The 12,195-nt window shown below is 30.7% G+C and overlaps 1 protein-coding gene across 2 annotated transcripts in view; it reads left to right on the forward strand.

The window, feature by feature from the left end:
* Positions 1–12,195, forward strand: part of LOC129913909 (gamma-aminobutyric acid type B receptor subunit 1) — a 261,724-nt gene that overhangs the window by 175,115 nt on the left and 74,414 nt on the right. For both annotated transcript variants that reach the window (XM_055992884.1, XM_055992885.1), the window contains exon 4: positions 355–525. In XM_055992884.1, coding sequence (XP_055848859.1) covers positions 355–525 — 171 coding nt within the window. The remainder of the gene's footprint in view (positions 1–354; positions 526–12,195) is intronic.

A 12,195-nucleotide genomic window follows, 5' to 3' on the forward strand; every position in this document is an offset into this window, starting at 1 on the left:
AATAAAGTGTCTATTAGGAGCAGTTGTTTAAGTTTTATATTATTATAATATTATAAGATTCGTCTTTTTTTTTATCAACGAATCAATTTTTTTTTTGTCTCCTTTTGTCTGCCCAAATTGAAACCATTACTCAAAACGAACTATAAATCATAAATTCAAACTTTATTTTAGAGAATTTCATTTTTTTATTTTATTATTTCGAAATTTTTTCTTTTTGTCCAATTTTCTTTTTCCCCTCGATAAAAAAAATAAACTTTTAACCACAATTATCATGACCTTTATCCTAAAAAATATTTTATATCTTCCTTTTGTATATTTGATATTCTTTTTTTTTTTTTTGCATTTTTATTACAGCTGTGTTATGGTGCATCGAGTCCAGCACTATCGGATCGCAGTCGATTTCCGACCCTTTTTCGCACTCATCCCTCCGCAACAGTACACAATCCAACAAGGATTAAACTTATGAAAAAGTTTGGATGGTCACGGGTTGCCATTCTACAGCAAGCCGAAGAGGTTTTCATATCGGTAAGTTAAAAAAAAAAAACTATAACTTATACAAATAATATAAAATACCAGGACTGTATATTTTTTTTTTGGTTTCGTATATTTAAGTATCAATGTATGTGTGTGTCTGTGTGTGAATGTATGTATATTTTTAGACGTACGTAGTTGAATTGAAAACATATGTTTGTTTAAGGACTTCGGGGCCAAATATTTATTGAGGAAGAGAAAAATCATACTTGCATGAGGATATAAATGCAAATATTAAACGAAATTCAAATTGAAAATAAAATATACCAAAGTGAAATTTTTGTGTAGATATGTGCAAGAGCAAAGCAGCTTTTTTGAGCAAATAGGGAATAAAGATGCTGATGGACTTTGTGGTAGATTAAATGTGATTTTATGAAATGAATATTAGCTGGTCTGATGCCCAATGGTTTCTTTTCAATAATCTTTTGATTTGTTTTGATAGATATACAGCTCACAAACACTCTTGGATAGTTTTGGATTTGTAGTTTTAGACATTTAAGAACATCTTTGAAAAAGACTTGAAGCAATGGATTTAAAAAGCTTGTATCTTTATCTCTCTAACGTGTTCCGAACGTGTCCCAAACGTGTCCCGAAGGTGTCCCGAATGTGTCCCAAACTTGTCCTGAATGTGTCCCGAATGTGTCCCAAACGTGTCTCGAACGTGTCCCGAATGTGTCCCGAACGTGTCCCGAACGTGTCCCGAACGTGTCCTGAATGTGTCCCGAATGTGTCCCAAACATGTCCTGAATGTGTCCCGAATGTGTCCCAAACGTGTCTCGAACGTGTCCCGAATGTGTCCCAAACGTGTCCTGAATGTGTCTCGAACGTGTCCCAAATCTGTCCTAAACGTGTCCCAAAAGTGTCAGTGTCCCAAACTTGTCCCGAATGTGTCCCGAACGTGTCCCGTACGTGTCCCAAGGAAAAAAATGCCCCAAAACTTAATTCATCCTCTTTTCTTCTTGTTTCCATTTTCACCTTAAACTTTTTTCTAAGTAACTCGTGTATTTTTTTTTTTTTTTTTTTGAAGAAATGTTTCTCTTTAATCCCAAAAATGAGGGACACAGCAAATTAAACGGAAGTAATGAACTGTTAACGAGAAATGTTCCAAAAAAGAAACAAAAAAAAAAAACAAAAATTAAAGAAAAGAAAATAAAATCGTATGCCAGTGAATTCCATTTTCTTTAAACCCTTCTCATTATTTACGTCTGTTTCCTTTTTTTTTTTTTTTTCTTCTAGTCCAAAAGGACAAAAGGTACTTCTACAATTTTTCTGTAAGAATTTGTCTGTGGGTTAGAGAGTAGTGCTTTTTTCTTTTTGTTAAATTTTTGTTAGTTTCATTGGCTATAAAAATCTACAAAGAATCGTTACTTCTACGCGTTGGGGGACATTATCATTTTTTTTTTCTTCGTCTTTAAAGTAAGGGTCCCTGTTACTGTTTTTTTTTTGTGATAAGAGAGAGTCCTTTTTCTTGTATTTGTAATCCTCGAAAAGATAAACGATTTTAATATCCAATTTGTCTTGTCATTAGAATGGAAATAACGTTTGTTTCTTCCATTTTTGAAAATAAAACCTTAAATGTTCAAATTAGTCCTTGAGAAAGGTGCCATAAGGCTTTTTCCAGGGATGTTATTGCAAGGTCCTTAGAGAATCGGCATAAAACTAATCAATATCCAACACTTTTTTTTTTAACTGCCCTCTCAAACTGATACATCATCGAAACATGCTCAATATGCTTGGATCTGATAAAAAATGTGTATAAAATTACAACGTGTCCTGGAAAATATGTCATTAAACACATCGACTAGATATCTTTCTGTCTACATACGTATGAAATTGACAGGTAATCTCCGTTAGGTAGAGCTGGAAGTCAGTAACACACAAAATACATCATGTCTATGTCATTATCGTGTAACACCAATCAACAATCTATATATCGTCTGACAAGGTCAAAACTAGAGCAAAAAAAAAAAAAAAAAACTGAATTGAGAGAAATAAAAAACACACAAACTCATTTACCAGGACGCACACACATTACCATCAGACATAACGAGAGGAGAAAAACATAAAACACTACTTAGCTTAACATGGAAACTGTCATTTATACCCTTCGGGTCGGTCGTGTCAGAGTGTCTGTATAGCATTGTACCTATAGCAGTCGAATATCCTTCGAAGGAAACGAGTGGAATACAACATAAGAGAAAGAGACGAAAGAAAGAATGTTTTGTAATATTTACTCCATTTAGCTCTTATACAAGTTAAGAAAAAAAAAAAAAAAAATTAGTCAAGTTGTGAACTCGAGAGGAGTGTCTCATATTCTCAAGCTACCAGCAGCTAACATTATCGCCATTACACAGCTACATAGCAGATGTATAAAAGTTTTCATCCTGATTCCGGACTAGTGGACAGTGTAAGAGTGTAATAGCGCCTGATCTCGTTGTTGCCGGCGTCGTAGTCGCCGGCGTCATCATCATCGTCGTTGTTCGTTCGGAGTCATCGAGAAAAGTGCTCTTAATGATGTTGCCAGAGGGAACAAAAGGGAGGGTGGGAGCTTCAAGCTTGTTGGTTTTTTTTTTTTTTTGGTGGGATATAATGTATACGAAAAAGACTTAGCCATGGAAAAATATAAGTCACGGAGTTGGCTTTTTAAAAATCAGAAGGAGGAACGAACGATGTTAATAATTGCACGTTTATGTGGCGCGAACAAAAAAAATCATGTGACATCATCGCATAGCTAAGCTTTTCGTATAGATGTCCCAAAGGTTCAGTTGAAAAAAATTAAGATAGTTTGAAATTTCGTTTTTTAATGTGAATGTCTTTTGAAGAGTAGGTACCTTATTAACAATTTTAAATCTATAAAGCCTTACAGAATTTACAGTGACATCTGTAAAGCTTTATAGAAGCAGAATAGAAAGTTTACCTGCATGCATCATCTATCCATCAGAAATAGCTTCGTTAAAACTGAAGAATTGTAATATCAAATAAGTTATAATTTTATAAGACTTCTTTAAGACTTTCTTAAGACCTATTTTAAGAAGTTCTAACCTAGCTTATATAAAGTTGTTGTTGAAAGGTATTTTTATTTATTTTTCTATCCCAAAAATATATTATTTTATTCGTTTTTGAAAACAACAAGACACTTGTATAAAACACCTTATAAAAGCCCTATCGAAGCTTATGAGGTTTCACATACAATTAGATAAATCTTTTTACAATAATTAAGGTTTTATGAAGACTAAACACATTTCCTATTAACAATAATTGAATCGACAGTTTTAAGAATGGAATAAGTTCATTTTACAAAATTGTTGGGAAAACGCAAAAAACTGAATAGCTTCTATATTTTACTGTTTTCAGATGATTGATTTTTAGACTATGTGAATTTAAAAAGGTAAAAATTTTATTTCTATCGGTTTTTGGTAGACAAAAAATCGCTTTTCTTGACTTTTTTCATGTTTTTTACTTGCAATATAGGTACTATTATATATCAAGTTATGCATTCGTACAAAAAAAAAAATTGAGATAACATTTTTGTATGACATTACGATGGTAGACAATGCCAAAAAAGTGGGTCCCGGAAGTCCGTCTGTCTGTCTGTCTGTCTGTATAAGGAGCTACAGCCTAAACGGATGGACTGATTGATGTCAAACTTGGTTTGTAGCGTTATTTGGCGACTCTCCAGAGGGGTTTTTGGAATTAAAGTTGATATTGCTCAAAAACGGCTCAAACGATTTTGTTAAAAAAAAATTCAAATGTAAGTTTTAAAACAGGGTCTATCTTCTAATGACAAACATTTTTTTTGAAAATCATTATTAACGGTAAATGCCATAGAACCAGTTTTTTTTTTAAATCCGATTATCTCTGAAACTGCTTATATTCGATTTCAACAAAACTTTTTGTGAAGAAGCATTTATATAATTTTAATATAAGTCAAAAATAAAATTTAGAAATAATTTTTGGATTTTTAAAAAATTTTGAAATTTTTTTTTTGAAAAACCAAATTTTTGAAATTTTTTTTTTAGATGATTTAGATGATTTTAAAACTTTTTTTCCAAAATATTATTTATAAAAAATTAGTTTTTTAAAAAACGGCTCTAACGGTTTTGAAATTTTTTTTTCTAAAAATGCACGTTAATATATCAAATAAAACTGCGTACTTGTTTTGTGGGGCGATTTGATTTCAGATATTGTTTTATTTTTTTGAAAAATGAATTTTATTTTTTTTTTATTTGTTTTTTTTTTTTTTTGTTTTTTGTTTTTATACACCTACATTTCCCAAGTTTCTATATAAAAAGTCTTAAAAACTTAAGCAACTTGAACTCTAAGATTATTTTATTTTTTTAATGCATTTGAAACATTGCATGCTTGTAAAAAAAAAAATTGCATTCCTACAAGAAAATATGTGAAAATATTGCATACTTACAAAATAAAAATATTGCATACTTACAAGAATGTGTTGGAACAGGTTTTATAGAGGCCTTTTGTCTTTTGAGAATATAATTCTTCCTTCCAGTTGAAAGATATCTTAAAAAGCCTTTTTTTATATGGCTTCCCCTAAACACTTCTAGAAAGTCTTAAGGTGAACTCCTTTTTTTCCAAAACGGTTAACTTGCTTAAGCAAGCCTTATAAACCAAACCTATTCAAAGCCAAATTGTTACTTTGGTGATTCCTAGAAATCCATATACCTAAACGTTAATCCGTAATGGTAAAATATACTTAAGAAATCTTGAAACGTTTACGAGCACCCGTTTTAGAGTTGTTTTCTAAAAAAAAAAAAAAAAACAGAAAAACACATCACAACTGATTTAAAATATTTATCTCAAATTAATTCTAAGCTTTCTAATCTATTTTATTATGAGTTTATGGTGCTACGTTTCACTATTTTAGGCTATCATTGATTGACAATGGCGCCCAACGTGAAATTTCAAATATTAGATTATAATTTTTTTTTTTTTTAATTTTCTTGAATTCAATAAACATTTTAAAATACAACAATCCAGCTGAGAGAAATGATTTTCATTCACAAGAAACGATTTCAAAAATGGCGCCCAACACGAAACTGTTAAAGGTCACTTAAATAAGTAAACTAACAAATGTCACGCCCATCAGTGATCTGACTTATGGTATTTCTCTACGACTAATAGCAAAAGTCTGGCTTTCCTCCATAAAATTAGAAGACTGAAAAAAAAACTTAAATAAGACCCTATAACAAATAGTACATATCTTCAAATTTTCTTGTGTAAGGATCTTCTAAATTGGTTCTGTATTCCCATTATACTCGACAGTAATTTATTCGTCATCCTCGTGAATCCACAATACATAAATCCTTAAATCAGCTACTAAATAAATTTCCACAAATTTATGTTTATTTTTTTGTTTTGTTTGGTTCTTCTTTCAAATTATTTGTTGATATCCTTGAAAAAGACCATACTCGGGCACTCACTTAACCAATACACACCTAACCTAAGATTCCGCTATACCTCTACTCTCACTTTCAAGGAGATAGAAGAACACAAACACCCACAGCGAAACAAAGTCCCCTTGGTTTCTAATATATTTTCCATAAATAATATCCTCTTATATGTTTTATGGCAGATTTATGTTTATCCGCAGCATTTTTCTTTTTTTTTTGTTTCCTCTTTCGCGTGTGACGAGAGAGATGAAAATACAACACAAAAATACAAAAAGCTGAAAAGCATCCGCAGATTTGTTCATTCACATGGAATCGTAGTGGTGTGGTGTTGTGTCATCCATTATATTGGAAAAAAAAGCGGCGACATTTTGAAGGAAATGAAAAATATTACCGTGTTGCAGCCTCCCCCCCCTCAGAATCTGTGTGTGTTATTGGCATTCCAAAGTGCACTTAAGCGAAACTGGAGACAGAAACCAGAAGCAAACTGGAAATTCAATTTGAGAGCAAGCTTCCAAGTCGTAAATTTCCTTTTGGCCACGTAATTGGCGAATTAAATTGAAAATTTTTTCAAACAACTCCTTTCAATATGATGATGAAAGTGTCACAAAGACACGTGTAAAATTTAAAGCTTTATCATCAGACAAATGAGAAATGACAGTTGACAGTGTTCATTTTTTTTTTTTTCAAATACCAACTGAAACCAACTTCACTCAAGTTTCAATTTAGAGTTTAGGTGTCACATACCTGATTTGAAATTTAAAAAAAAACGTTACCAGATTTTTGTCTGTTTATTTTCTTTTCTTTATTGTGATGAGGCTCCTCGTATCCTGCAAACACACTCACACACTCACAAACACACACACACACAACATAAAAAATACACTCCTATATTGAGTGCCAAAATGGATTGCCACTTAAATGGTTCGTATCATTTAGATTCGCTGTGATAATCGATAACAATTTGGGGTTGAAAAAGGGTTGAAGTTGAAGGAGATCCTTGAAGCACACTTCTTTTGTGAAAAGGAAATGAAATTGGAAATAAATTGGTTTCTTCCCATCTCTTGGAGATTTTTAACTTTTTTTTTTATTCTTTTTGGTCAAGTGGGGGGATAAAATGGGGGTTTTGGTTTGAAGTATCCTTTGTTTGATTCTGTCTGTCTGGAAACCATAATCATTTGGTTTTTCCACTATTAAAGTCATTAAACTAAAAGCAATATCCAACAAATTATTTAAATACAAAATTAAATCAATTGAAAAGAGAATATGAGGCAATGCTTCAAAACATCAATATTGTCTGGCTTACTCCCCGCCCCCTTTCTATGGCTTACTTTTATAGGCGAGTAAGCTTAAAGATTCAAAACAGAAATCATTGATTGAAAATGGCGCCCAACGTGAAATTTCAAATACCATATCATATGTATGTATTTTGAATATTTTTTTGAATGCAATCAGCAATATTTTAAAAAATACAACAGGTCAGCTACGAGAAAAGATTTTCATTCTTTTTTTTTTTTTGAAGAAAATTGAAAAAAAAAAAAAAATGGCGCCCAACACGAAACTGCGAAAACATGTACTTTTTATCACAACAAAATGCGAAATGACACCCAACTTTAAATCTAAAGAACTAAATTCTATCGACTATCGGTTTGTATCATCTCCCCCCCCCCCCCCCCCCTCCTCATTAAAATACATATCTTTGCCACCGGGTACAAAGGTATTAAGTCATAAATGATAGTTTGCCAGAAAATGCGATTGAAGTTCAGCTAATGTATGAAATTCGATGCATTTTTGAGCATTGATCCTCTTATTTTTATAGGAAAGAGTTGCTCTAAATTTATGTTTTTGATACCGAATAAAAGAGCAAAAACAGCTTATTCTTATTTCATCAAAAAACGAAAAGTGCAATTTTGTGACTTAACCCCTTTGTACCCGGGGGCAAAAAATATAATTCCAGTTAAACCGTCTACCAACACTGTTTACGTTATGGTAAATAACCTATTTAAATTTCCCACTGCCAACAATGTGGTCCATACACTAATAAAAGTAAATTTCTTTTTTTTTTTCTGTGTCTTATAATTCACATCTTGTTCATCCAGAAATATATCTAAACTTTTTAAAAGATAATGAATCCAGAAGTGACGATGGAGTCCTAGGTTTTAAGTAGTTAAAAGGACGTCTGCTATCACAGATTGTGATTTATAAAAACTATTGCTATCTAGTGCACAAGTTATGAAATCACATAAGCGGGACATCAAAAATAATACCAACTGGTGGATTTTGTGATACTTACTGAGGCAACCTATGCAAACTACTGAAGCATCTTGTGATATCTAAGTTAATAACTTGTGATACTTACCGGAGAATCTTGTAAAACGAGCTGGTAAAACCTATGATACTTGTACCAGCAACGTATGATACCTACCGGGACCTATGATTGGAATTTTTTTTTATCTTTTATCTTAATTCTATTTTTTTACCTAACAACCTATAAAAATTTTATACCATCTGAAAGCTTAATGTCTTAGCTCAAAATATATATATCGATCAGGTCTATGAGACATCTACAAAGAGAGATAGAATTTTTTGAACTTGATCAAATTTCATTAAAAAAAGCAAAAAAAAAAAACATTTATTTTTATGTTCTCAGGCTATGGAATCAATTTTTTTGTTTGACAATCTATAAAAAAATTTATACCATGTGAAAGATTATTATTTCACCTTTCATATGACGAATTTCTAGACTGAGATTACGGTACTTCCCACACTGGTGGTTGTTCATGGGGCAACAGATCTCCACTGGTGTTTTGAGTGTTTTCGCAAGTTTCTTGATTTAACATTGTGTAGCTTGTAGTTAGTCTAGCGTTATGTGTGATATACCAAATGGAAGGTAATTGTATCAGAATGCTCATAAATGTTGAATCAAATTTCTATCTGCTTTTGGTAAAAAGTTATAACCTGTTGAATTCTAAAATTTTATTTTACCGTTATCTCGAAATTGTGTTTACGAAAATGATTGAAACTTCGCACACATTTAGTCATGGTCTATCATTATTCCATATACTTTATTCCTGTTTCTATTAAAGAAAAAAAGATGCAAATCGGTTAAAAACGGTCAAAAAACGTGTTTTTTAAAAACTTGTTTCTTCCGTTATTCAATCAAAACTCACTAAACGTTTTCAAGTTTTTGCACACGAATGCATAAGGCCAAAACCTACATGTCCTATGAGTTTGAGCGCTCCAAAAAAAAAAAGCTAAAATTCAAAAATTACCCAAAAATACCCCTAAAAAACAAGGTGTTTTTCAAAAATTCATATTTCGAAACGCAGAGTTTTGGAAAAAAATCCATATCAGACCCCTAATTTTTTTTCCCTCATCTTTCACCTGGCATCTTTAGAATTGTCACAAAAATGTCCTTCATCATTTTGTCATAGCCCCAACAAGTGTACAACATTCAAATAAAACGTTATAGCTTAGTTTAAAAATTTTTTTGGAATTTTTTCTTAAATGCAGTTATTCTTAAATTAATCTCATCTATCTATAGCAAAAAAAAAATCAATTCTCTACGATTTCACGTTTAGATTTTAGCCATAATTTCATCTTTCCGTTTTACCCCTGTTTACCCTATTAAATGATGGAATTTTTAAAAATTCTGCATTTGGATTAAGCTTTAGGTTATTATCTTTCAAATAAGCTATAGAAGATTTTTGTATCTCTAATAGTTTATTTTTAATTTTGAATTGAAATTTTTTGCCGCACTGCGAAAGTGCGAGAGTGTAACGTTAGAAAATGGCGTCACTTTTTTGTGGTGGCTGCCATGGTTCATCGATTTATAAGACGTTATCACGTCAAAAACGTTCTCCTTAAGAGTTCCAATTTAATTTTACAGGTACTTCGTTTTTTTTTTAAGCGATTCATCATCGCTAATGCTTCTTTAATGGTTTAAGTACCTATCTGTCATAAACGTAAAAATAAAAATCTACTTTTATGAGACGTTTATTCAAAATAAATATTTTTTACCATGGTATAAACACCTGAACGTAAAATAACATGTCTGCCATCATAAAAATTACATAAAAATACCAAAAAAAAAAAGATGAAGATATCTTTTATTTTTACTATTAGCAAATATTTTCAGAATCCAGAAATCTTTAACTTAAATAAAAGATAAATTTTCTATTGTTTTCTCTCAGTTTTTACGACTGAGCACGTCCTTTAATCTTTAACCCGAAAATAGTCGTTTATTATATTATCCTGCTTAGTATAGAGTTGTTGTAGAAAAATATTTATATTTATTACCACCACTACAACTGCTCCCACCATCACTTTAACCATCAGAGAGAGAGAGAAAACAAAGACACTTAAATTCCAATAAAATACGAGACAATCCTAAAGTAATTTTTTTCTAAGGACCTTTTGTCGCTGAAAATTCCCATTTATAGGTTTTTTTTTGGTTTTGTTTTATTTTCCCAAAAAAAGAAAAAAGATTTACGCGAATTGCCCCTTTTGATAAAACCATCGAAAGGATTTACTAAAATAAATACGTTATAAATGAACAACCAGTTCGTTATTGTATCGTATATGTGTCTGTCTGTAATGTGTGTGTGTTTTTGAAAAGTTTATATATTTTGTCGCCAAACAAATTTTCGAGGTCTAGTTGCAAAACAAATTGTGGTGGTGGTAATGTGGTAAATTTAAAGTGGAATGAGGCTAGTATTGGCAAACAAATCCACAAAATTGAGGCAAACTTCGAAAATTTACTATAGAGCTAAAGGCACTTAAATACGAGTAGATTTGTGTTGTTTGGGGAAATTGCAATTATTATATGGAATTTACCTACCTGCTACCTCACTGGGCAATTGATTAAAGTTAATGTAAATGAATATTTTGGGAAAAAATTTAATAAAATAGCATAAATTAATGCAAACAAAATATAAATGCGATGAGAATTTTAATTAAAAAAAAATTAAATTTTAATGGAATGGAAATAAAAACACTTAATGCAATTGTTGTCTGTATTTTAAATTTTGAAAATAAAACTTTAACAAATGAAATTTTTATTATCAAACAATAATTATTAATAAACATTCCTTTAATTAGCAATGCTATTAACCACCTATCGATTACAGTTGTTATTAAATGGATAATTAACCCTCAATTTGTTGCAAATTATAGTTTAACAGTTTTGATGTAATTTTTTTTATCGAAGTATTTTTTTTTTCGAAATTAGTCAAATTTAAAGACATATATTCTTATTAACATGCATCTGCAGCACTAGAAGGTTAAAAAACCTATCTGTTTGACATTTAACCAGACTTTCTTTGACGTTATCAAAAAACTTGTTTTCAAAGGTATCTTCTGATATCAGATTTGGTATTTCAAATAAAAAATATACGTGTTCGCAGGTTCACGTTGGGCGCCATTTTTAAGGATTTTTTTTTGTGCTCCAAAGATAGATTAAAAATATTTTCCTTTAACTGGTTCATGGTATTTAATGGTTTATTTTATTAAGTTTATTGGTATTAAAGTTTCACGTTGGGCGCCATTTTCAATCAATGATCAATTTATTTCTGAATATTTAAGCTATAAACATATCTTTTATGCCATGGAATTGAAATTTATAGTTTGCTGAAAAATAGCCCGCCAGAAAAAATTAACTCAACTTTTTAGAAGTAAAATTTGGACACATAAAAAATCTAAAAAATTTTCGATATCAATAAAAACACAAATAGCAAATGTAGGATTCAAAAGTTAAGAATTTGGGTACAAATTTTCAACTTTTTTAATGTTTTAATATTTTCGGTGAAATTATTTTTCTAAACAATAGATTACAAAACTAGAATAATTAATATACGCATTTCTAGTCAATAAAATCTACATTATTTTGAACAAAACTATGACAGATTGAATTCGAATTTTAGCACAGAATTACCAATTTTGGTACAAAACTTTTATTTAATTTTATAAAATGAATAGAAAAATTAATTGCGTATGAAAAAATTGGAGCATAGAATTTAGAAATCTATTCAAAATTTCAACATTCCCGTTATTTGGAAAAACTAAGTTTTTATTATACAACTATTGCTTTCAGAATTTTGAAAAAAAAATTTGAAGTTCGGTAATAATTCTGACCCTAACACATTTTTGTACACAAATTTGACGTTTGGCTTCAATGTTTTCAGTATGAGAAATGCTTAAAAGTGGGATGGAATTTTGGTGTAATCAAAAATTTGTTACATCGAGAGCAAGTTTTTGA

Source organism: Episyrphus balteatus, chromosome 3, assembly GCF_945859705.1.
Source record: "Episyrphus balteatus chromosome 3, idEpiBalt1.1, whole genome shotgun sequence".
Lineage (NCBI taxonomy): Eukaryota > Metazoa > Arthropoda > Insecta > Diptera > Syrphidae > Episyrphus > Episyrphus balteatus.